Here is a 27,071-nt window from a genome sequence, read left to right as displayed (position 1 = left end):
AATACATAACCCGCGTTAGCAGATTATGTACTTTTTTTCTGCAATGATCGCTACCTTCATAATCCGCATGAATCATCAAAGAGAGCATTTTATTATTTATATTAACATCTTTCTTTTAACTAATTAATAAATTGATTATGAAAAGGTAGTAAAATTCACTAAATTACTGTTAATGTACTTAAGTATGTTAGCTAAAAGAAACAGCCAAATCTTCTCTTGTGAGACTTTGAGTCTGACATCATCATGATTATTTTGTGCAATCGATAAACAGGACGTGTCCATTTTACTCCTGTCAGTATCTTGTCAGTTTCAGCCGTTGTACATTTCGACCAATCGATAAACGGGGCGTGTAGATTTTAGTCAGGCTGTTTCTATAGAGCTATGGATTAACTATATGTTTCCGTAAGAAATAGAGGAAATAATACTTAGTAGATGTAAATATCTTGTAGTATATCTACTTCTACCGAGTATGATTCCCTCTATTTAATTTCTTACTGAAACTTATAGTTTATTCATAACTCTATAGAAACAGCCTGAAATCTACACGCCCCGTTTAACGATTGGTCGAAACTTACAGCGACCTACATGTAAGAAAAATCACGGACTGCACGAAATTATCATGGTGATGTCAGACTCAGTCTCACAGGAGACGATTTGGCTGTTCCTTTAACTGATGTATATTAACCATATTTTAGTGAATTTAACTTACATTTCACAATTATTTTATTAATTTGTTTAAAGAAAGATGTAAATATAAACAGTAAATGCTTTCTTTGATGATTCATGCGGGTTATGAAAGTAGCGATCATTGCAGAAAAAATTTACATGTTAGCGGGTTATAAGTTTTTCCTGCAATGTCGCCACCTTCATATCTCGCATGTTTAAATAATTCTATCACAAGGCAAGCAATCTATACTGTATCAAAAAGCATTTCCTTTGGGATTTTCGATTTACAGATATGCGGATTGTGATCCTGATCAAGGAAGCGTTTTTGCCGATATTTATTGAGAAAATAAGACCCGACTTTGGTTTAAGCCAGGATAATTGGCAGACAATTTGTAATTTTTCAATTTAAACATATTTTATTGAGTAATCAAATGGATTAGGCAACAGGCAAAGCCTATATATAAACCCTCTACAAAATACAAAGTCAAGAAGTGGTGTTATAAAATAATCATAGAATATAGTATCATTTACCAGTTCACACAGTGATATATTATTGATATTTTTTGTTTACAAGACAAAGGATAATTCGATATTAAATAATACGCTTGACTTTTGTCATACAATTATAAATGCTAAGTTAATTTGTTGTATACATGAACACATTCATTCCTACATTTATAAACTCATCACCTCATTCATTCATACCGACAGACAGACATTATATATATAGTGCCTGTTTGGGAGGGTAACAGTTGAAATTGACACCCCGAGAAAACCATTGTCAACCGACGCGAAGCGGAGGTTGACAATGGTTTTCAAGGGGAGTAAATTTCAACTGTTATCCTCCCAAACAGGCACTATTTATTTTGTTATACCGAATGTCTTAAGTTTAAAGAAAACATCACTGCTTTTAGATAGGAATAACGTGAATTCTAAGGCGAACCGTACGCGCATGATTTTCGCGCATGTAACAATTCGTATTGTTATACTTTCATGTTAAATACTGAAATCTGATTGGTTAAGACGCAGTTAATAATATTTACTATTACCCTCAGCGTTAGCAACGCACTTGGCAACGGGTAACATTAAAAAATGTTACATGCGCGAAAATTATGCGCGTACGGTTCGCTGTAGAATTCACGTTATTCCTATATAAAAGCAGTAAAATTTTCTTAAAAATTTTAAAAAAGACATTCAGTATAACAAAATAAATAGTGCCTGTTTGGGAGGATAACAGTTGAAATTGACACCCTCGAAAACCATTGTCAACCTCCGCTTCGCGTCGGTTGACAATGGTTTTCTCGGGGTGTCAATTTCAACTGTTACCCTCCCAAACAGGCACTATTTATATAATGTTACCCGTTGCTAAGTGCGTTGCTAACGCTGAGGGTAATAGAACAGATTATGAATTGCGTCTAAACCAATCAGATTTCATCCAGCCCATTTGAAAGAAACAGTAATTAAAAAAGAACTAATAAGTAAAAAAAAAATCAAAAACGTTTAGAAGCTCTAATATTACTGTGAACATTAGAAACGATTTTACAATTTAAGTTGTATGAAAAGTCAGAGCTACCATAAAGAATGTAGTTAACATAGAAAGGTACACCAATATTTAACTTTTTGTTGAATGTATCTTGGACACTCTAGAAAAAAATGTATATTACCTTCAGATTCAGACCCAGTTTGTACATCGACTATCATCAAATAAATAATCCTTAAATAAATGAGCATCTAAATTGCTAGCTTTATCCCGTAATTGACATAAAATAATATTTCTTTCCTATTGCTAAAGCTGTAGTGTTTGTAAGTTTTGGGTATATTTTGGTTTTTTGGTTTTGACTTAAAAATATACAAAGATAATGAATGTTTTAATTCTGCATCAAGATTATTCCATTATTTAATTGTAGACGGAATAAAGCTATTGTAATAAGAAGTAGTCCGACATAGAGGCAGAGAGTAAAAATTGCCATTAGACCTAAGGTTATATGTATGTTCAGTTGGAAAGTACTGCGGTGCTAAACCATGAATTGTTTTGTAGAATGAGCTTATGTTTATCCCTTCGAGATTGTAGGATCTCCCAGCCAAGTTCACTATATAAGATCAATTCAGAGTTTTCCTTGGTACAGTTGCCCCACACAACATCACCATATTCCAGTATAGGTCTGATAAAAGCAATGTATATTTTAACCAGTGTTTCTCTATCAATTGTATGCTTGAGCAATCTCAAAATATTCAACCTTTTGCATGCTTTTTCATAAATACCATTAATATGATCAGAGACATAAATAACATGTTATTTATGTCTATGATATGATTGGACCAACCACCATCAGACTGTAGATGCAAGCCTAAGTGTACATGACTTTTTTTATTGTTTATGATTTCACCATTATATCCAAACAGAATTGCAGGATAGTTTATATTTTTTCTGTGTGGTGGACTCATTGATATTCCGAGTTTGCCACTTCCTTTCGTGGTGGCTTTGGGGCTTATCTTGAGGAGGCTATATGGTCAATAAATTAACCATCGGACCTACCTTACCAATTTTAGAGATGAATTTAAAAAAAAAAATTGACTGTTATTTATAGCCAAGAAAATATATATCAGCTTTGAAATCTAAACATTTTTCAATATCTTTACAAAAAAGTGTCCTACTAAAGGAGATAAATATAGTATGGAAATGACCGCGACCATCAAGCCCTCTTTACGCAATAATACCAGAAACCCTTTTATATTTTTTTATTCAGGAAACCATACATGTAGTTACAATGAGACTAAATTGAGTGGTATTTTTTGTGAAGACAAAGTTACACTATAAATCAAGAAAAATTACAAATAATTTGATATTACAGTGACAGAATATTTTAGACAATAGGCTAAACACCTTAAATCCTGAATACCATATATGGTATTATGGAATGAATTTGAACCATTGTTCGTGAGAGTTCACGTAGCAAAGCACTCCAAGAACTTGATAGTTAATATATTATGGATTAATTTTCTCCCTCTCTACGATGCACGGCATACAGTTGCTATGGTAAAAGTCATCTCATGATGCACTAAAATTCTAATCTTTCTTGCTTTCTCTTTCTCTTTTTTTCAGATTTCTCTTTCTAGCGCTCAGCAATATATTACTCATCAACTTATTATGGACAAATTCTGGCAACACATCTAGAAGAATTGCACCCTGAAAAATAACAATGTTAATTTAGTAATGATCAATTTCGTGTTATGTATATCTTGTACAGAAGCCCATTGGGCTTTTTTTTTTTATCTTGCAACTGCAAAGTACATGTAATGTAATGCTGATGCCAGTTGAAATTTTGATCTTGCTTAAAAGGCTTGTGCATGCTTTTAAATTGTGCAGTAAGAACATAAATATTGTAGCATAGGTCAATGTGCTGTTGCATTCCATCAGACCAAAGACAATTTCTTTCTACAAATACATGTACAAACATGATTTATTCTAAACCCTAGTTTTCATTTTTTCTTCACTTCTATGATAAATTTCAATTTTAAATACTGTCCACATCTCCCATCATAATTAATAATTGATTTGTACCAAATTAAAATCAAAGTACTGAAATACTGACGGGAGTTGATTTTATCGATTATCATTTATTTTAAAATCAACTTATTTTGCATGGCACTTGGTTTCTAGTCTGTAATTGAATTGCGCACTTTTTTATAATAAGAATTTTTAGACTTTTCAAACAAGAATTTCGAGAAACCCAATATGAATCATGTTGTGCAATATTTAAAGATAGATTTCAAACTATGTATTAGTAATTGAAACAATTCTAAAAATTGTATCGATCCAAGCACTGTTGATATCAAACTCTTGTCTCGTTCAAACAGACGCTCGGCTGTCTCCGTTAATCTCCGAAAAGCAAGAGAGCCTCTCTGCTTGTCGGAGATTTACGGAGACAGTCGAGCGTTTGGTTGAACGAGACTATATTAAATTCTGGCGTAGGAATACATGAGACTACAAAAATATCTAAATTGTTTCTATTATATAAAATCTGGGTATTTTCAAAGTGTTTATAGATACGTTTTCTTGAAAAACAATGCTTCAGCTTACATTACATCGAATTTTTCTATTTTTTCAAGAACTAAATTTTGTCAGCGATGATGATTTGTGCTTAGGTCCAAACACTGTTTCACTTTCGGTTTGCCAGAGTAACTGCATGGGAGAGTTGATTAAAATCAACTTCCAAAAACCACACCGATAGAGCCTTGTCAGTCATAACTTCAATAAATATGGAATTCTTAAGGAATCTCCCAAAATTTCACTCACAATTTTGGTCACCATGTTGATCATTTTTGTTTTGAGTGGTATATCTACAGTATCAATTTTTTTCAAACAAAGGCAAATATTTATTCAGTTGCAATTTTATTCACTGCATGGGCTGTATTACACTCAGTGTAGCTAAGACCATAAGGTCTACGGTAGTTACCAGCATGGCCCAAGGGCCTTTTTTGAAACAATAGTCTGAATTTGTTACTGTAGAAGTCCATATGACTATGTTATACATGTATTATGTGTATACAAAATTCTTATATCAAAGCCAGAAAGTTATTTTTGTTATGTGGCACCAGCGTGCTTCCATAATCATCAAAACAGAAGAAACATGTTTGCATTCATCTTCCCTAGCCAAGGGTTTTAGGTCCACTCTGCTCACCATAAAAGCCTTGGCAGATCTCATTACGAATGCAGCTGCAGCCAATCATAAAATAGAGCCTGTCGCCGATTTTTCGTAATGAGATCTGTCAAAGTTTTATAAGGAGTGGAGTGGACGGAAAACCCTTGGCTAGCGAAGATGGTATATACATGTATTCGAATGTTTAAAACGTGAACATTGGTATTGAAAATGATCAACCCTATACATACCTGAAGTGAATGGGGCCAGTAGCCATTAGTAACCTCAGAAACTCCAACTTTTGACAGAGCTGATTTTACATAGGTTTCTGGACTTGGGATAAAAAGGCTAGGCTTTCTAACCTTGGACATCTTTGTTGCAACGAAATACGGCATCACACACTGAAAGATCCAAAATAACTCAAACAGTTAGTGAAATATGAACCTTACCAGGTACTGCAAAAAAATAAAAATGTACTTTAATTAGTAAACAGATACCTGACAGGTAATTCCCTGGGATTGGTATTCTCTCTGTACACACTGGGAGAAAAAATGTACATATGCCTGAAAAAAAGAAAAGATTTAAGAAATAAAAAACATTATTTAGTGAACATGGCATTATGAATAGCAATTGCTCTGTTAGTGCATCATGGAAAATATGCCAGCAGAGCAGTTGCTATTCATAATGCCGTGTTCACTAAATAAACGTTGTTTACTGTGGTTTCATTAATTTTCGTGGGTATCAATTTTCGTGGAATTTCTAAAAACCACAGTTTCAAGGATATGTAATTTCGTGGCCAAAGATCCAATCAATACAAAATGTTAGTTGAAATTGGAACTTCAATGAACATTTAATTTCGTGGATCAACTTAACAACGAAATCCACGAAAATTGGTATTCAACGAATATTGATGAAACCACAGTATTACTTATATTTGCATTTTACCACTTGCAAATACCCTGAATTAGCCTAAACCTTGACATTTAGCTATTGTATCAAAAATAAACATTCAGACTGTCATGTATCTTTTTAATTCCAAAGATTTGTTAACAGAATCAATGATATGTTATAACAGTACATGTAATTCGTTTAAAATGTTATTATAAGACATATTTTAATTAAATACATCAATTTTATGGAGGTGGAGAAAAACACATGATGTATCATATATAGTGGTTTAAATCTATAACATCATGGAAAAGTATATGACGTCGCACCTTTATAACGCCATAGTATACAGACAGAGCAATTGCGATTATAGAAAAATAATTGCAGTTCCTCCATATGGACTTACAGAGGGAAAGAACAATGGATATGCAAATATTTAATAATGGTCTTGCATTGATTTAACAGTGATTTGAGGCAGTATCAATGTCATAGTACATTTTTTAAAGAAATAAACAGAAGTTAATAAAGTTTACCAGGATATGAACTTTGTTTGTCACGTGATCAAATCATGTGAAGCCTGCAGGGCTTCTCAGAAGATTTGATCATGTACCAATCAAGTTCATATCCCGTTGAACTTTTTAACATTACTGTTTATTACTTATATTGAGAAGGGCAAACCATTAAGAAGTATAGAAATACTCATTTTTTTATGTTTACAATAATGAAATCAACAAACAATAAGTGTGTATACAATAATCATTGTGACGTCATGAAAAAGTGCAAATAGAATTTAATGTTTTTTGCTATTCTAAAGGTTCATATAAGGAAACATATTTACAAATGTAAATATTTTTAAATTCTTAAAGTACTTGCTGTAAACCAACTATAATTAGCGACAACTTCATTTTGTGATTTACGCGAGATGAACTGGTTTGTGTGACTAATTTTTGGGAATAAGCCTTATCCACGCCAGTTTCTTTTAACAACATGTATAACTATATGACAAATACTGGTCCATGGCAAGAAATATTTACAACAATGAGGCTCTCGCAAATATCGCGGAAAATTCTCACACACGAACAAAAGTTGGTTAACAGTTTGCAGTTGGTGGAGCAGGACACTGACCTTACAGGCCGAGTAGACCGTGAGCAGGGGGGTGGGGTGTATGCCAGACGCCGAGGACAGGTTGATGATCGCCCCTCTCCTCCTCTCCACCATTCCTGGTATCACTATACTTGTCATCTACAATCAGCATCAATATTACTGTAGATTCATTATTAAAGGCAATGAATTAATAACTGCATAAAATTGGGAGAAACACATCTTGCAGATTTCAAAATCTCGCTTTTAGTTTTTAGTAGATTCCTAATTAAATGTAATGAATAAACAACAGCATATAATTGTGAGAAACCCATCTTGCAGATTTAAAATCACTTTTAGTTTTCTAACAGATGTATCTATATGAACTGGAGTTAAAGTTTAACGTTTAGTGTTATTTTTCCACGATTTGATGCAAAACTGTGGAATCGGGAATTAAGTACCCGTGTTAAAAAAGGAATCAACAGTATAAAATCATTTTTTTGCAAGATTGAATTTATGCTAAAATTTATAATCAATTCTATATTTCTCTAATAATGTGTTAAGAAACTGGCATGTTTTGTAGCATGTATCCGACAACTCAGCAAGAAATTACAAGTGTTCCCTATGACTGTTTATCAACAAAATACTGGTAAAGGAACGCAGCTCTGTGTAATATTTTGCAGTATCTGAGGAGATACATACAGTGTATGTACACCCTGCACCCTAAGAACTGAATATATCTAAAATGTGTCACAAAATATAAATACAATGGTCATAAAACATACTGACTGTGGTCATAAAATTTACATACCATGGTCATAGACGTGACATTAATGTTGATCATCTTCATGAAAAACTGCAATGAAAAACAGAAGTACCAGTATTTAACAAGCCAGCTTCTATATGCCATTATTGGGTTCTTTACAATGACACCTGTTATCAAATACAATCATGTACAGAAATAACAGTTATACAATAACTATTCCATTTCTTTCCATGCATAAGCCAGTGAAAAAATACAAATCTCTTGAACTCAAAAATTCATAATTTGAAACAAAAATTTGCCAGCAGAGGCATTAATCTTTATAAAGAAATGATTATCATATCATCCTTTAAAAACATAATGGGTTAGCTAATTAAATAGTGCATTACAAATAAAATTAAATCCTTAAAAGATTTCCTTGTTCCTTACTTCTTCTCTGTCCGGTACCTCCAAAAGATAGTAAGGAGAGGAATACGACATTCCAACATTGTTAACTGCAAGTATAAACAGAAATGAAATGCAGATGGAATCAGAAAAATATAAGTTAACTGAAAAAGGTATAGCGCACTTAATAAATAAACGATTTGGCCTCAAGTATAGCCTTTTGCAAACATCAGACAAATTTTCAATATTATACAATATTTAGTTTAAATATATTCAAATAAACGCAAATTACACAATCACCATGCTCAAAGAGTCTTAATTATCTTACACGACATCATTAAAATATTCAGGTTTTGTTAGGGATATGCAGGAAAGTAGTTAGTATACGATAAAAAATTGGATATTTGACTACTTGAAGCAGTCTAAAGCAAAGACATCCGATTCAAATTATGTTCTACAGGTATTGTAGTACACGTTTACATTGAATTAAGTTTGCAGGTTTAACGTGGCCTTCGTACTGAAAATTAGACCAATATTTCAATTAGTGTCTTTTCTAATACAATCATATTACAATCATACAATCAATATATAGCCATACATAATGAAAATGCATCTGGTGAAAATGTTAGATGCATGGCCTAGTGGTAATGCAGAGGTCTGTTTGATTTTGTGGTCGCTGGATCGAATCCACTAAGTAGTAAATTTTTTTCCACTTAAATTAAAACATGAACAGAATAGAGAGGTTAAGTTACATGTATCTATTCTTCTGGTTTTTAAAGAAAAAATTAACTTGTTTAATTCAGTTTGAGTATGAGCACACCCAATATATATAGATCTCTTCATTAACACTATACATGTACTCTACTTACACTTACATCCATTGAATTTGGCTTGAACTTATCACGGTTCAGAATATCAACTACTGTTATACACATTCCCGAATTTATGACAAATCAGTTGTTACAGACACCATTAAAAAATCAGTTCAGTGTATCCAGGTTTTGAAAATCACAGCTAGGTACCTAAAGCTATTTTTAGTAACAGTTTTATTTTCGTCCAAACACAGGTGTAGGCACAATAATAGGAAAAGGCTCTATACCTCTTTACCCCCCAAAATTTGTGTATCACTCTTTTCCCAACCTTTTTTAAACAACATAGTTCCATACAAATCAGATTTTTTAACAAGTATTCCTTTCAAAAGAATGATTGGCATGTAATATCATTGATCACCCTTATGTTAATGAAATGTGAAGGCATAACATGCAGTAAACTTGATAAATTAGATATACTGTACCGTTCTGTTGATTTCAGAAATAGCAAGGAATTAAGTAAGCTTAGTAAGCAAAGTGTACTTCAGATAAAAATTCCTACACATGTAAAGAAAAACGCGATTTGAATCATTATGTAACTGTATGAATGCTTTAATCGCAAGGCAAATGCATTAGAATAATAATTTAATTTGCCGCATGCCCCATACAGACACAACTGTAATCAGTCAAAGTTGATGACAAAAATGTTAAACAATAGGTATATATTTTTCTTTTACAATCAATGAATACCCCCCTTACCCACCTTCAACACACACACAAATTAACTGTTAAATTCTGATAACAAACTACAAATTATGTTTTCCTAACCAAAATGTGCTTGACAGACAAACAAACAAACAGACCCTGCATACCTGTATGATATCTATAAATTTTCATTTTAAGTCCTCCCTTTTATACCCACCTAAGGTTCCGATTTCTAGATCAGCAAGTTGGGTTCTGATGGAATCGTACAATTCCAGACCCTTCCCGAAATCAGCTACAATGATTCTGGTCTGAACTTTGCTTTCCTTTGCTTTAGAAAATAAAACATATTGTGTTTGTCATTTTGAATATTGTGTGTACAGGTAAATCTGGAAAATTCATCTAACCATACTGTTAAATAGATAGTTTATTCAATTTATTTTAGTGTATTTGCTGGAACTTAATCACTTAGTGAAATACAAATATAATTTTGACAAGTCAGGGGTATATATATATAAGTAGGGATATCATGTAATAAAACAAAAATAATAGAACCTATATAAATTCTTAATATGGTGATTTCTGAGCTCTGTGTACCAGATCTTACAAGGAAAACATTTACTGAATAATTAGTTATTTCAATTTCAAAAATAATTACCAGGTAAATAAAATAACAAAAAAATGAAGATTTATACATATGTGCAATATTCAATATTGTCTTATTTAAATCAGGAATTCATCAAATTGTTTAACTGTACTATACTAGCTGTTCTAAAATTTGGTGTGAATTTAAGCACAAATGTGTCCAATAACAATACAAGTACCACCACTGTGCATTTTTTCCCTATCTAAACTATCAATCTGATAAGTGATTCAGCTTCACTGTGTACTTTTATGAGGATCATTTTATCAGTGAAGGAAGACCTTCCTTACCGATTTCATCAGCTACATCCAGCAGCTTATCCTCGGAGCGACTGATCAACACAATATTGACTCCTTTTCTTGCTAACTACGATTTAAAACAAAAAAAACAAAAAACTTCCAGCTATTTTCACTTTTGTTACACAAACCACTGCTCATTAAAATATTCATGAAAAATATCATTTGAAAAATTTAACTATTTATTTCCATTTGTATTTATATATAAAAATACTGTTTTAATATTGAATAGCAAAAGTTTTTATCTTTTCACTGATCAATTGATATGTTATGACTAAAACCCTGCTTAAGTTGAGGAAGTTTTGTTATTATAACGAAGTAGTTAAGTTACAGCAGTTACATTACCTCTTTCGCATAGGCTTTTCCGATACCATCTGTTGCACCTGTGACAACTAAAAAGGAGACAAAACAAATTCTTTTAATAATATATGTCTACATAGTATAATATATATGATATAATATTTATCTAATAGAGCTTTCATTCCATTTGAAGTTCAATCTCTGACATTTCCTCTTCCAACATCTTTTTACATAAAGAAAAAATATTGTGTTTTTTAAGTATAATATTGAAGTGTACTGTCTGTAGAAAATGCTGGTATTTTATAGCACAATAAAGAACAACTAGGACATTTTTAATTGCATGTCTTAAAAAAAGTTTAAGAAGGCCAATTTGGTATGTCTGGAGAATTGTGCTATTATTTAACTGAGGTTGGTTAGTGTGTTCAGGAAACGTTTTTAAGTGGTGAACCAGTAGTAAAATATCTCAGGAATTTTTTCGTACAAGTCAGTAAGTACATGTAATAGATATATGCTGAAAACAGTTATGTATGATAAAAATTCAGACAGTTTTGAGGCCCGTTAGGGCCGAGAACTGTCTGATAATTTTTCATACAAAACTGTTTGAGGCATATATCGTACTAAAAACACTGCCATTGAATTTCATTGTTGATTTATACCTGAGACAGTCTGATTTTGAAGGATATCAGTACTGTAACTACTGATGACGGTCTGATATTAAAAAGCTCACTAATATCGGACTGTCACAGGTAAAATTTTACACTGCTGGAACAAATGAATGACATATCACAGCAGTGTTTTGCGAAACATTTACATGTTTTACGGATCTGATATTCCTAAACTAGTTTAATACGTCTAAAACCGTGGGCAACTTTAAGTGCACAATAAATATTGTTTTTTGTAGGGACGAAACTGTTGCTCCAGTCCACATCCCGTCAACGTCCTGTGTATATCCAGTTCTACATCATCTAATTTTTTTTTAATTCAATTTTACTGTCACATTGATAAGATGTTGATGAATCTTTATTTCGAACTACGCCCTAATTTTTCATTTAATCATAAAGATACATAATGATATGAAGGATACCCGGCTTTATTTAATTTTATGCTGCGCTCGTCTTAACGCTCTCACCGTAAAATAAGGTGCTAGGTTACGACTTGTTTGGTGTAACCTACCTGCCCACGATCCTAGTTTTTTGAAATTTGTAGATCCGGCAAAAACAACTGACTTCAAAACTTTGATCAAATTCAAAGCAATTTTCAATGCTAGATATGAAGCTGCAATAAAACCAAATGTTGCAAAATATGCCGAAGCGTCTTTTCCAAAAAGCGTGTTGATCATGGAGCTCGCCATAGTTAGCGTATGCCGGCAAAGAGGGATTCACCGGGTTCAAAGTGCAAATTTAAGAATCAGAGGAATCCCGATCCCGATTCGGAGAGAGAGAGAGAGAGAGAGCATTGTTGTTCTAAAATTCATATTACAGTACAGTTTAATACATGTTAATGTAAGACACATTTTTAAAAAGTATTCCTCAGCAATTAAAGAGATAACACGTTTATGATTAAACTGTTAACAGACCAAATTTTGGCCACTGCAGGGTCAGAATCTTTTTCTTAATTTTTTTTTTTTTTTAGTGAAAGCTCATATTTTGTTCAGCAAATTTTTAGATTTTTCCTGTTTTTGAGATATTTAAGGGGCCGACCCTTTACCTTCTTTTTTTACCACCAAAAGATACCAAATCCCATTTTTCCTAATACATGTATTGTAACCCTACAAATAATTTCCTCTTCACGGGGAAATATATAGACAATCAACCTGTCAACTGTTTGAATATATGAACCATGCAGCGTATGCAATGCATTGCAGATAATATGATATAGCCAACTCAATCTAATTAAAATTAGAACCTCCACGCTCCCGTATTTGATATTACAGCGACATATCAAACACGGGAGCATGAAGGATCTAATTTTAATTAGATTGTAGCCAACTTTCAGGTAAAAAAGTTGACTTTGGGAGATGACTCTTTGCAATCACTTGCACCAAAAGTGGAGTGCATGGACCTGTTCACTAATTACATTAATGAATATGCATCATAAATAGTTCTTTGAGAAATCTAGAAGGTTTTTACTGTAATTATTAAGTTATTGAAAGCATAACATGCTTTTGAATTATTTGTTAAAAACAAAGATGCTACCTTAAAATAATTGAAAATAAAATACATGTGCTTTAAGCCTTTGTGATACACAACAAGGCTCCAGGAACAACCAGGATCTTGCAAATTCTTGGTGCAGCTGATCTGGTTCAATATATTAATTATTCAATGTCCGCACCAAAAACTGTTCTATTTAACATGTGTCTCCTATAAGAAAAAGTCCTTCTATTATTTTATGTGTTACTTGTTATCATATGGCAGGATCTGCCCTTTACCATTCAAAGGGTTATCCTTTCATTTTCATACCAGAAAGTAACCATATGTGTCAATTTAATGTACAAAAAAAAATGGTAAAGTGTTATGAATTATTTGAATGTATAAATTACAATAAACAATAAAAGAATATTTGCAACCTTTAATGTGAACTCAAAATAAGTATAAATACATGTAATTATATGTTTTGTACATAAATATAAAAATGTTGTGAATAAGTTAACATTATTTCAAACCAAGATGTGAAATATGACAACATGAAGCAATTTCAGTTAAACAATTACATGTAGGAATGGAATTAACTCTGTATTAAGCAACATTATAATAAACCTAAGAACAGCTCTGCAATGCATATTAAAGCTAGCAGAAGAAGGCACCCTTTACACGAGGAGCTTCATTTTTACTCCTCATTGGACAATGCTCCACCTCTTTGTTTGTCTTTCAAAATATCTCAAAAACTGCTTACAAGGTCTCTAAATAAAAGTGTGTATATTTCCTTAATCTGGGTGTCCAGTTCAAACAAATATGTCCCAGGGTCAATTCCAATACCCCAACCTCCATATACAATGTATGTAGCTTAACAGAAAAACAAGAAACACTACAAATACATGTACAAACTGGAAGAAAGTTCATTATCAAACGTTGGTGTAAGTTTTTGCTGTTTTAGAAATATTCTATTAAACTTTACCCAAAATACTAGATAAAAATCTCATTTCTGACGATTGGCCTTCACTATGATCTCCGCGTGCGTTAAGAATTTTTACCTTTTGGAAATACACTAAAAAAAAAATTTTTCTGGTGTAACGTGCTAGTACCCATTATTACCGAACGATACACATTTTTAAAACATTATTCTCTTCATATTAACTGTCATGTAAAATTTTCTATGATATCTCTGCAAAATATCAGTGATCTCCTTCTAAACTTTCATATTGAATTTCATTGTTCGGCAAAACAAATCAAATGTTCATTGAAGTAAAAAAAAAAACAGACCCAGAAAATGTAAACTGGGAGCCATTGTTCACAAATTATTAATGTAAACTATTCTAGAAACAACAGTTTAAAAAACATTCCACATAAATAAATACTCATGAATATTAATAAAAGCACAGTATTTGCACAATGTATGACAACAAAATAATTAAGCACAAATCTATGGGTAACTGTTCATATATAAATGGAAATGACATTGTATTACAAGAGGCCCATGGGCCACAACACTCATCTGAGCTCAATAACCATAACTCTGATAATCAGCTTTATGCCTTCACTTGCACACCATCTAAGCAATTTAGCACAGAAGATCTTTATTATAAAGACATCATCAAATTTTCTCTAAATTTTACCATTACATCTTAAATCTACACCACATAAGGATGCTTCCACAAATGTTAGAGCTTTTCTGAAAACAAAATGGCTTTTTAAAAGATTTAAAAAAAAAAACAATACAACAATTTTTTAGCATCTCCCTTTGAAAGAGGGCATGGCCTTTCATTTTTACAAACGTTAATCTGCTTCCCTAAGGATATTTTGTGCTAAATTTGCTTGAAATTGACCATGTGGTTCTGGGGAAGTAGTCAAAAATTTTTTTAAATAGTTTACAGGTAGACAGAATGAGATGGACAGATGGGTGCTGGACAAAAAGCAATCAGAAAGTTCACTAGAGCCTTTCAGCATAGGTGAGCTAAAAATAATAATCAGTCGAGTTACTCTCAAATCAATAATACATTTGTACATATACTGGTAGGTTTTGTGAGATCTTTTCTCTATTCGTAATGCTAACAAATAATGACAATACATGACATATGAAGTACATGTAATACAAAATGAAATGGATACAACCACAGTTAAAAAGCATATCACAGAAGTATTAGAAATCATTCCAAAATGCATATAGCACCAATTGATTACATGGGCTATCATCATACAACTCAATATCATAATATTTGAAATGAAGCTAATTACTGGTAATAAAAACTTTCTTCTATTACCGGTATATTTGTATATTAATTTTGTATTCTGTGCGTAGTGATCATGAAATATATACTGCAAAATAGATAACAATACAGTCGTGAAATAAGATAAAAATATGACGACTGTTTTAAAAAACAGATCTAGGTACTGGTTGGCATGTATGTTTGAACACTTGCTTCTTTAAGAATTTCACAAATCATTAATATCATTGATTTTAATGAGAAAAAAATTCAAACATAAAAAAAATATTTTACAATATTTTTCACTGGCCATATTAAATATAATTAGATATAATATTGAAACATAACATTTTGCTTTTGTTAATTAACAAAAGTTTATTATGCTTGAATCTGAATGCTATAATGTCACAAAATCAGGTAAAACTTGAAGTACCTCCCTAAACTTGATGGGGCACATTTGAATTATTAAAGCTGAAGTAAAAAATTCGACATTGATACTGGATACTGGATCTTACATATAAGAAGATCAACTTTCTGATTTCATTATTTTTTTCTACTCACCCTTACATTACAAAGTCACTTTTCTATATGTTTGCACTAATTAAATAGCAAAAATGTTTGACTGTAAGAAATCGTCAGTCAAATTAAACTTAGCTCTGTTAGGAAAAAGGTCACATTTTTTCCTTCAAATTTTACTTTTCAAATTTAAACATTTACAGTGCTTACAAAGGTATTTTCAATGGTCAGACAGAATTGTAACACAAGTTCACCGCTAATAAGTGAGAAACAGAGCTCACAGTTCTTTGATATGTTAACGCAGATTGTGCCATGTTTCTGTTTACATAGAAGTCATGGAAGAAAAGATACATTTTTCAAACAATATAAGAAGTGCAGACAACACTAATAAACTTTTAAAACATGGTCATATAAAACTCAAAGGTAGAAAAATCTAAAAAAAAAAACAACAAACAAAACAAAGCCTTTGCCTGTATATCCAATGCAAGGTATGAGCTTTGTTTACAAAACAAAGAACTATGAGCTCTGTATTTTGCTTATAACTTGACGAGTGACCATTAGAAATATCTTAGTACGGTATTTAACATGAGGCTCACAGGCTATAACAGTCTTCTGAGTACCATTGCCTATACCAGTACACAAGGAATCAACTGAGCATTTCAGGTTCCTTAAACATTGAAAAGTAAAAAAAAAGTAAGAAAAAAAATTGTGAGTACTGACCATGCCCCTTTTATTCAAAAATGCATAGGAACTTGAATAATTTGATCCTATCATATAAACTTGAAACACTTCTGCTTTTCAACAGGCAACCTTGTTTTGAATAGCACTGAGTCGACTCTGTACTGTGTATACAGGAGAGGCATGTATCCGTAGACTTGGACGAAGAAGTTGATGCACTTGTGTCGCTCGGTGAAGTGCTCTATGTCACTGGACAGGGTCTCCGGACATCCAGGGCAACGGAAAGTCCAGCGGGAAGTCACCTGCAAAAGTCAAACATTCCACGTCATCTAACACTATCTGTATCTGTATTATTAAATCCAGATGATATTCAATGTACTGTGGTTTAATCAATATTTGTTGAATACTACTTTTTGTAGATTTCGTTGTTGGATGATCCTTGAAATCAAATGATCATTCAAGTGCAATTTACCATGATACACTGATTAATTGAATCATCAAGTATCCTTGAAATTGTGATTTTCGTGCACTGCACAAAAATTGATGCCAAGAATTATCAGAGACCACATATATTTGCAAAGTGTATGCATTTCGTTTGCGATAGGTAATTGTATCTATAAAAATGTACTGTAAGATGTTCATTATGTTCTCGTCAATAGGACCATCCTTAAAAAATGTTGGTTTGAAATTGCCGCCTAGGGGTTTCTAGACCCAAGAGGAAGGGAGGGAATTTTTAAAAATATTTTTCACAATTGAAGTTTAACCGATTAAAAATTGGTAAAAAAAATAAAATTCTCCATATAAAAAAAAGTTCCTTATTTTTGGCTGATAAAATTTTGTCAGCGGGGGTATTTAAATGAAGCGGGAGGCAATTCCAAACACACAATAATTTTATTTTGGTCTATTTCAAAATACACAACAGTTAGAGACTGACCTTCATTGGAGGTTTTCGAGTGATATGCGAGACAAGAAAGTTCATGGCTATATCTTCACAGTTGATGTATTCGTCTACTTTGTCCCTGATGGCCTGAGGCATGATGTGCGTGTACAGATATGCATAGTTCTAAAGAAATTCAAAACAGAAAATAGCATAATAATAATACATGTATTGGCTTGTTAAAATGCCTAATCATATATCTTTTCATTGAGAAAATCAGTCCATGTACATCCACATTTATCAGTATTTCCATATATTTGTAGGCATCAAATAAAAAATTTACATGTAGTAAAAGGTACAGTTTTGAGGATATGTAAATTTATAATCATGGTTCAATAGACTTTTCTATCTTTATTGTATATTAATTTAATTTTCGTGGAATCCATTCAGCCACAAAATCCATGTATATTGGTGTTCAACAACTAAGGATGAAATTTTAGGAACTTGATAAGTTGATAAGAGTTTTTCCCCCCACTCATTTTGTTACCTTATGGAAGAAGGCAGCCCCTGTTAAAACCATGGAGAGCTCACACGAGTAGTTGGCATTGTAATACCATGCCTTACTTTGAGCATCCCAAGCATGGTATCTTCCGGGAAATCCTACAATTCTATCCCTTTCCTCTCGCCATACTCTGAAAACATAGGCAATAAAATTACAGAGCTCAACAAGACAGGATTCACCTACATGAGACCACCATTATCATATCATTTGAAAATCAATCTGTGTTATTACATCATATTGAAGGTATGATACAATATATATATTGTCTCATATCGTACAATACAATACAATATTGTACATATGATATGATACAACATTATACAATAATACATCAGGGAGCAAAAAATCAGGAAAAATCTCTCTAACTTCTGAGTATCAAGTATTAATGTGTGAGTGTATTAATTAATTTTTGTCTGTTGAAATGCCTGTAAATGCTTAAACTGAAACATTTCTTGAATATCAATTTTATTTTACCGAAATGCAAAGACAATTTCGTCATGTCTTAAGTGGGCATCGTCATCAATGCTGAGTATCGCCTCTGTCTCGATGCTGCTAAATGGCAGGAATCTGTTGTTGAGGCTGTTCTTCTCCATCTTTAATACCTGTTAATAATTATTTCATACAGTACCAGTACATTGTAAATGCATTTATCTCAAACATGTGCAAGCTTCAATACCCGTTATAATTATTTTGGACAGTAAATGCAATTATCTCATACTTGTGCATTGTGACGTAATAAAGAATCACATTGCATACTGATTCTTATCAAAGCAATAATTTTTTTTTTTAAAATAATAATTCAGCAGATGAAGAATGTTCTTCGACCTCACTTATCAAATGCCCAAATATTCTGGTGTTCTCTCTCTGAATACCAAATCTTTGATCTGCTTCCAAATTATCTGTATTCAGCTATATCAACTTCCCAATAACTAATTTTTTTAAAAAGACATTTCAGAAAACATCATAAATACCTTGACAGGCACACCAATTTCTGGCCACCTTATGAGAGCCGAGGGGGGAGTGGGGTTATTCCAGACTACAATGACCTGATTCAGGAAGGGCAGACCTTTCAACCTTTGAAGAGCATTGATTAACACCTGTTCTCTTTTGTAAGTCAGCATCACAACTGTAAAATAAAAAGAGATCCTAATTATCTGCTCCAGCTCCACTGTCACCAAAATTTTCAAATCACTCGACTCATTCCTCAACTCAAATCCTTTAAAGAAAAGTGCAAAAATTTGAGGTCAAATCTCAGACTTGAGGCTGAGTATTGACTTGAGGAAAGTTGGTGACAGCGGGGCCTGCTCTCCTAATACACTTAATCATTCACCTTTGTCATGTTAGATCAGGTCTGGACACTAACTGAAGACAAGAAGGGAGAGGAGGGGAGATCTAAGTTACAGGACTTGTGCCCAATCCCTGTAAATTAGTACCTGGTACAATAAAAATATGTTCAAATCAAAACAAGAAACAAGGAACAACTTGATGTGGGATTACAACACAAGTCATCAAACTTGCCCCGTAATGGGAATGTCATTATACATGTATATACATAAGTAGCTTCCCATTTTGAATTTTTCAAGATAAAATTACAAATATAGTAGTCTGGAAAAAAATTGTCTTTCAAAAATATAAGACTGTGTTTGTATCTGCATATATCTATATCATGTAAATCAACCTAAAATTGCTCTAAAGTATTTTGAAAATGCCTACTGGGTTGTTGTGCTATGAGCTGAAAAACAAAGGCCATCAAATAATTCACTATTAATTTATCAGAACTAACATAGCTTTCAAGAAGGACTAAATACTTGGAATCTTTATAGACACTAGCCATATGAACTGTTTTTCTGTAAAACTTCCTGTCTAAAAACCTTTACAGAAAAGTTTAACATAAATCACACACTAATTCCTGTATAGAACATTAATCCCACTAAATCTATGTTTAATATAAATCAAGTACATGATGTAATACAAATGTTCTACAATTATCATCAAGAGTTTGTTTCACTACATACTTGTAAACTGTTCTCTGACCAAGTTCCCTCCAAGAGCCTCACTAAACTCCTTCCCTGCACCTCCCCATCCTTTACCTATGGGTCTGAATCCAAATCCTGATCCTGAAAATAATCATATACACTGCATCGGTAAAAAACAAAAACAAGCAAGATAAAAACAAGAGGCCTAAGGGCTTTATCGCTTACCTGAGAAGTTTTTTCTCTATTTATTCCTTTGTTAAAATTCACCATACATTTGTGACCTCTCCCTACACCCGTGATCATTATTTGAACAAATTTGGTCTACAGTCTCTGAGGATGCTTTCACACATGCTCTATCTTTTTGACCAAATGGTTTCTGTGAAGAATATTCTAAGGATTTTCATTTTGATGTTAAAAATTCAACTTCCATGTATGGTCCCTCCCATTCCCAATGATCATGATTTAAACAAATATGGGTCTACACTACCTGAGGATGCGTCCATATAAGTTTCAGTATTTCTGGACAAATGGTTTTTTGAAATGAAGATTTTGAAAAAAAAAATGCCAAACAAAGAACTATATATGATAAGAGTTAAATTTGGCCCCCATAATTCGCCATTTTTTAAGTGTTTCGGGTACAATAAAATGTTATCTAATTTTTTAGAAGAGTTGATATAAAATATATTTTTCATCTATTTATTTGATTTATTTGCACTCACTGGCAGTAAATGACGTCAGAAGTGACACCATTTCTATAATTCAATCAAAATCAGCCAAAAATTGACATTTTTCTTATCTATTTACGAATGGGAAATATAGAGCGCATGCTTGAACAAGGAAACTTTTTTTGTCACTTATTAGTCTTGGCTAGATACATCTCTGATTAAAATATTTTATTTGTTCAAGAGTGCGCTCTGTGTTTTCGGAAGGAAAAACTGCTTGAAAACAAGCTGTTTTACGCTAAAAATGCAAAAATGGCGGGAAAAGGTTGTCTTTACAATGTCATATTTCTAAATTGTGGGCACTTGAACCAAAATGAATATTACGTAAACACATCACATACATATCTGTACTAGGAAAACAAAGAATGATAGTAAAATGATGATGTTCATTTTAGGGGGCCATTTTAGGCCCTTATCATATATAGTCCTTTTTTCTAAATATCTTCTTTTAAAAGAGGGTATAGCTCTTCAACTTAAAACCTCTTTACCAAAGAGTTTGGTGAAAATTTGCCCAGTGGTTGTGGAGAAGAAGAAAAAAAGGTAAAAAGTTTACAGACAAACAAATGGGCAGACAGATGCAGGACAAAAAGTGATCAGAAAAGCTCACTAAAGCTAGAAACTCAAGTGGGCTATATTCCAAGTTCATTTCCTTAAGCCAATATATCATGAAATCCTTCTTTTCTATTTCCAACATCTTCCCAAGTCAAGAGTTTCTGATCTGCTCTGCTCTTTATAAATTTATGTAGAGTGGAGCAGATCATAAACTCTTAACTTGGGAAGATGATTTTCAATGATTTATTCATACAAAGAAATGTCATAATTTTGTTTATTTTATCTAAAATATGTTTGCAAAATGCATGCACCATTCTAAACATGCTTATTCCATAATAATATTTAAACAAGAGCAGGATACCTTACAAAGGCATGCACTATAAAAGAAATACTTTAACACAAATTTGAAATTCATGAACATGTACTTTGAATCAAGAAAATAATATTAAGTCTTTAAATGCAACATAAATACTAAGATAACCTTGTATTTTATGACATACCAAAAAACTTAGCTTCAGAAGGAAGGATCTTTTCTTCTGCATCATATGGAAACATATTGAAGACCTGTCCCATCTTATTCCAACTCTGATAGCTAAGAAATTGTGTGAAATTTTCCTTGAAGATCATAGATGGAAAGGGAGACTCCACCGGACCCAAAGTCTCGTCAGTTTCTGGATTCACCTCAAATCCCTCTAAGGCCAGGGGAACAAACGAATCATTGAACACACTCACAGAAGGAACGTCATGTATAGGAGCTGCTGGTATACTTAAACGAGTTCGCAAAATGGCAAGAAGACTGTTGACAATTTTCACCGTTGAACTGAAATAATTTTCAAAAAGAAACCTTCCTTTCAGCCTCATGGCAGCAATGTTATTATCAGTATATGTTCGCAAAAGGAAGTAGAATTCCGCTGATCTGGCTTTTGGCAAGATTATGACAGCTTCTTTCCATTCTAGGACTTCGCTGTATGGTAACTGAACATGTTCTCCCAATATGACAGGAATGGCTCCGTATTTGAGAGATTCATATAACCTTAACTGAAAAATTGTACTTGACACATATGAAATGTTAGATGGAGCAATGATAAGAGAAAACGTGGACTGCGTCAGTGTCTCTTTCCTTTGCATTTCTGTGCTACACATGCTCCATTCCCCGTTAATGGCCCCTGGAGCAACCGAATTGCATGAAAACTGAGTTAATATTTCATTTGAGTCTGCAATTTTTATATCTTTTAATGAGGAGACTATGGCACTTTCAATGCTAGATAACATATTATTTTCAGACAAGTCTTGAGAAACTTTTTCCACACCTTCAATTTTGGCACTATTTTGAGCAATGATGCCCTTGTATTGACCCAAGAAAGACAAAAAGTATTTTCTACGTATAGGAGACACTAATGGCAGATCCTGCCAAACATCTCCATCGGCATTCCCTAGAGCTGGTGGAATGACAATGTCAAACTTCGGTCTGAAAATTGTATCTAAAAATGTTGATTGCACTACAATAGCTCGGTCTGTTTTGACATTTGCGAATATGTCAGTTGATTTATAATTGCGCATCATGTTGATGAGAATATGGTTGCGTCCGTCACCATGCCAGTAGGGCAAACTGTGTAGGAAACTCTCCATGTCTTTTGTGCTCACCACCTGCAACTCTTGAAATTGTCCAATGACAACTATAAAAATGCAAGCTTTACTTGGGTCACTTGTTAAATATGGAGATTTTTTAAAAGCCAAAGACACTGAAGAATTGATGAAATCCTCCACTGAGGACAGTGTTCTGAGCTGTTTCAGATCATACACATACACCGGGAAGCCTGAAAGAAGAGAACACCGCGAGTAGTCAAAGCAGGAGAACATCCGACAGTTTGATGAAGTGTTCGGAGGAGAGACGTCAACACCCGACTCTTGTCCCAGGAGAATTTTCTGTGGCGCGCGTAGAATAGGAACATACTTTTCATCTAATTCCTCTTTTTGAATTTTCAACTGATCCAAATTCAACTTTGTTAACTTGATCTCCCTTTCCAGTGTGTCTTTGACATTATGTAAATGTTCCAATTCCATCTGATATCTTGATATTTGAGTTTGTAAGGTTTGACGTTTACTCTCCATTTCACGGAGCTCATTGTTCACAGATGCTTTAATCTTTGACAATTTCCTAATCTCATCACTCAGATTAGGTGCCGTGAATAACCTTTCATCCTCACCATAGTGATCAAGTTTCAACCTTGACCTATGACCTGCAGGAGATTCTCCAACAGGGCTCAAGTCAGACAGGAAGTGATGTACAATTAGAAATATACAAATGAAGACAACAAATATGATAATAACAAGTCTTGAAAGCTTCACTTGTTGTAGCCAGGGGAAAAAACCCTGTTTGCCTGCTAGGCGTCTTCGACAATCCATCATATTTCCAAATATCTCTTTCACCTCAAAAGAGAAAATTAAATATGTCCATACTCATCTAATCTGAATCAAGCTTCCGACTGTCCCTGAAACAAAAATAAAGTGTAAGCTTTATAACATATCATGTACAGGTACTTTTGACTTATTTTACGTACATTTGTATGATACTTTAAAATAAGCAATCCTGGCATGAAGCAAAGCTCTACCTGCAAGACAGGTGCGAGAAGAAATTTTGAACCAACTGCACATTGATTCTATGGAATTTTTGTGCATCAGATTATGGACCAACTTTTCTTTGTAAATTGCTTCCCATTACACATTCTCGGAAGAACCAGCCGATAAATTGATTTTGAAAGGACTATATACTGGGTATTATACTGTATTTTTCGGTTGAATCTGCGATGCGGATGACTGGTCATTTTTAGCCCAAATTTTAACAAATTCCTACGATACGTAGATTCAGATGATACGTTGATCTAATCACTACAAATTTAATTGGCATACAAACTGCAAGTAACATTATCAGTGTATGATGCGTTGGATGTCCCCGATACTGCTACCAATTATTATCAATGATTAATATTTAAACAATTATGCTTTAAACTTATGCATCATATTTTCAAATACCGGCAACATCTATAAAGTCGCTTGCATTGTATACAATTCTCGATGTCACTTGTTATGCAAGTTGTATGAGTGTAAACTAAATTTACATTGTTAGAAATATTTTATTTTATTATCCACGCTGACCGTTGCCAGTGTATTCGCCATTATGTAAGAAGCCACCTGTTGACTCGGCGCGTTGTCAATGTTTGTTTAACAATTTCCGGTATCAGAAGATCAAAGGAAATTAACTACAGGTGATTATAGTCTGTTCAATTATTGACCTTAGGTAGATTTTTAATCAAAATTTTATTATATTTACTCAATTCATAAATATTTAACCTTTCAATAATTAATAGTTTTTTAAAGTTTTTAAAACACTGTAAATCAGTATTGTCAAGAATATATAACTATATATCACAAGTGATTTTTATACAGGTAGTTCACACCTAGAACAGACTATACGCAGTGCTCACTCAGGTGTGAAAGTTACAGTATTCTAGCAAGGTGGGAATAAGAATTTTAGAATTTGAGTTACATAGGAATAAACCGCAATTACTATGATTTGATCAAACTTGTTTACTTTGTACCCAGTTATGCAGTTACATGATATTGCTTTGCACAGACACTCTTAGAAGTAGATCAATAATTTGTATGACTTGATAATGACGATATACGACATATTTACATTAATGTTATTGAACAACAATCAAAGAATTGGACAATAATTAATCAATGAACTATAATCAACTTTATAACGGTACTCTGTATATACACAGGTTGTGAACACGCTGTATACATGTAGATCTCACTATAAACAATAGTATTGATAATTGCCGATTATATATATTTCAAGATAGAATTTGACCATCAAATATTTCTTATTTATACTTTCCACTATTAACAACTCTTTACTAATAAAATAATAAAACTTATAAACATTCCCCGGACTTACTGCAATAATTTGTTCCATTCAAATTTGGTTTCAATTTTATCACGCAATATTATCATCCCACTTGATATCATGTAACAATGTGTTTATAAAAACGGAACGGTAAAACTGATCAAAGACATAAACCATTTTATAATAACCGTTATTATTATGGCATTGCATACTAGCGTAAACAAATGAGTGAAAACGATAATTAATAAAGATAAACAGAGAATTCAGCAAGGTAATTTCCAATCACACACCCAACTATAGATGATTAAAACCAAGATTTTTAATGCTATTTTTGACAATTTTCCAACCTTAGACAAGTCGATCTGGACGATAAGTTGGGTGCTCTGCTTCAGAGGAAAAAATTCCTTTTATCGTAGAAAAAATACGGTATAAGACCACTGAACATTAACTGGAAAGATTGGAAATATACAGCTTATGTCAATTTCACTTGTTACAGTCAAAACGTTTGAAATGGGCGGGAACAAATTAATGCCGACATCTGAGAAAACATTGGATTGAAACAATAGTTAATAGGGACTGTATTTTCAATCCACCTCAGTATTTCTAAAACAATTGAAAAAAAAAGTATTTGGTATCAACAAAGCGATTGATAAACATTTTATTAATCATTTTATATAATCAGCAAATATAGGAAGATCCCAATTCGGGAGTGATTATAATACAGGCAAGGCATTGTCCGGTGACTTCAGAGAATCAGTCGTATATGTAACAAGTCTGAAATCAAGTGGGCTCATTGTTAAACCGGTTTTATTTCCCGAGGAGAATAATTCAAATTTCGATTGAATAATTTCAAAATTTATCTAGATATTTATATTTTTCTGCTAAGTTAATGTATACGAATAGATATGCCCGTTAATTGTTTATTGATCAAGCTAAACACCAACTTGTGACGACTGATTTTATAAAGTTACCGTATAAAGCTTTACCTTGCATATGATATCTCCTAAATTAGGATTTTTTCATATTTGCATATTATATACTTATTGATGACATAGAATATTTATCAATCGCCTTGCTGATACTAAAAACGATCTTAAATATACTGCTGACACAATTCACAGGTACAACTCCAAGCCTCAAATCTTAGTACACTCTTAATCAAATTTACAATTGAGTTGACATCATAAAACTCTGAAACTCTGTTTTTAGTTTAACTAAAAAATCTGCGCTAAGCCCAATTGGCCCAACCAGCTACCAATGGTCCAATGGTCACACTGTTTACATATTACAATATTTCATAGAAATTGAAATATATTGCATGAAATTAACAATAAAATCATTAAGATCCAAACATCTGTTTTCTAGTTTAGTCATATATATTTTATCAAAACTGTGCAGGAGTACTTTGTGACATATCATATTATAGGCTATGTGGCTATGTTATATTTCGTTTATTTTTCAATATCTATTTTCTAAAGTCAAGTGTATAATTAAGTTAAGAATAAATTGTACACCTACCCATATTTTTCCTTATGTTGTTTCATTATTTTATGATGTAAACGATTTACATTTCATTCATACAGTTAATTCTGACTAACTTAGTCTTAGTTTGACTTGGATAAAATTTGATGAATGGAAGCCGCCATCTTGGATTGTAATCTCAAAACTACAACGTTTCACGAACACAATAATCCTTCAAATAAGATTTAGCCATACGACAAAAATGTTTTTCAATTTTTTCAAA

At 32.7% G+C, this 27,071-nt stretch overlaps 1 protein-coding gene across 2 annotated transcripts; it reads right to left on the bottom strand.

Moving 5' to 3' along the window:
- Window positions 1–3,390: 3,390 nt before the first annotated feature.
- Window positions 3,391–26,985, bottom strand: LOC128179477 (exostosin-like 3). Of its 2 annotated transcripts, XM_052846921.1 has the most exons (16): window positions 26,846–26,985; window positions 21,915–23,906; window positions 20,180–20,281; window positions 19,136–19,290; window positions 18,639–18,766; window positions 14,944–14,999; window positions 12,345–12,446; window positions 11,217–11,263; window positions 10,866–10,941; window positions 10,153–10,263; window positions 8,467–8,531; window positions 8,086–8,130; window positions 7,320–7,436; window positions 5,804–5,869; window positions 5,558–5,707; window positions 3,391–3,853 (listed from the first exon to the last, which is right to left on the bottom strand). In XM_052846921.1, the coding sequence occupies exons 2-16, from the start codon at window positions 23,821–23,823 to the stop codon at window positions 3,734–3,736; spliced, it is 3,249 nt and encodes a 1,082-aa protein (XP_052702881.1). In that variant the 5' UTR covers window positions 23,824–23,906; window positions 26,846–26,985; the 3' UTR covers window positions 3,391–3,733. The 2 variants fall into 2 exon arrangements, with proteins under 2 accessions (XP_052702881.1, XP_052702874.1); XM_052846914.1 differs by lacking the exons at window positions 3,391–3,853; window positions 5,558–5,707; window positions 5,804–5,869; ... (5 more) ...; window positions 11,217–11,263; window positions 12,345–12,446 and adding exons at window positions 17,660–17,788; window positions 18,150–18,294 and having other exon boundaries at window positions 13,725–17,027.
- Between the last annotated feature and the right edge of the window lie 86 nt (window positions 26,986–27,071).

The sequence above is a fragment of the Crassostrea angulata genome, chromosome 1 (assembly GCF_025612915.1).
Source record: "Crassostrea angulata isolate pt1a10 chromosome 1, ASM2561291v2, whole genome shotgun sequence".
Classification (NCBI taxonomy): domain Eukaryota; kingdom Metazoa; phylum Mollusca; class Bivalvia; order Ostreida; family Ostreidae; genus Magallana; species Magallana angulata.
This window is presented reverse-complemented; position numbering and strand designations above follow the sequence as displayed.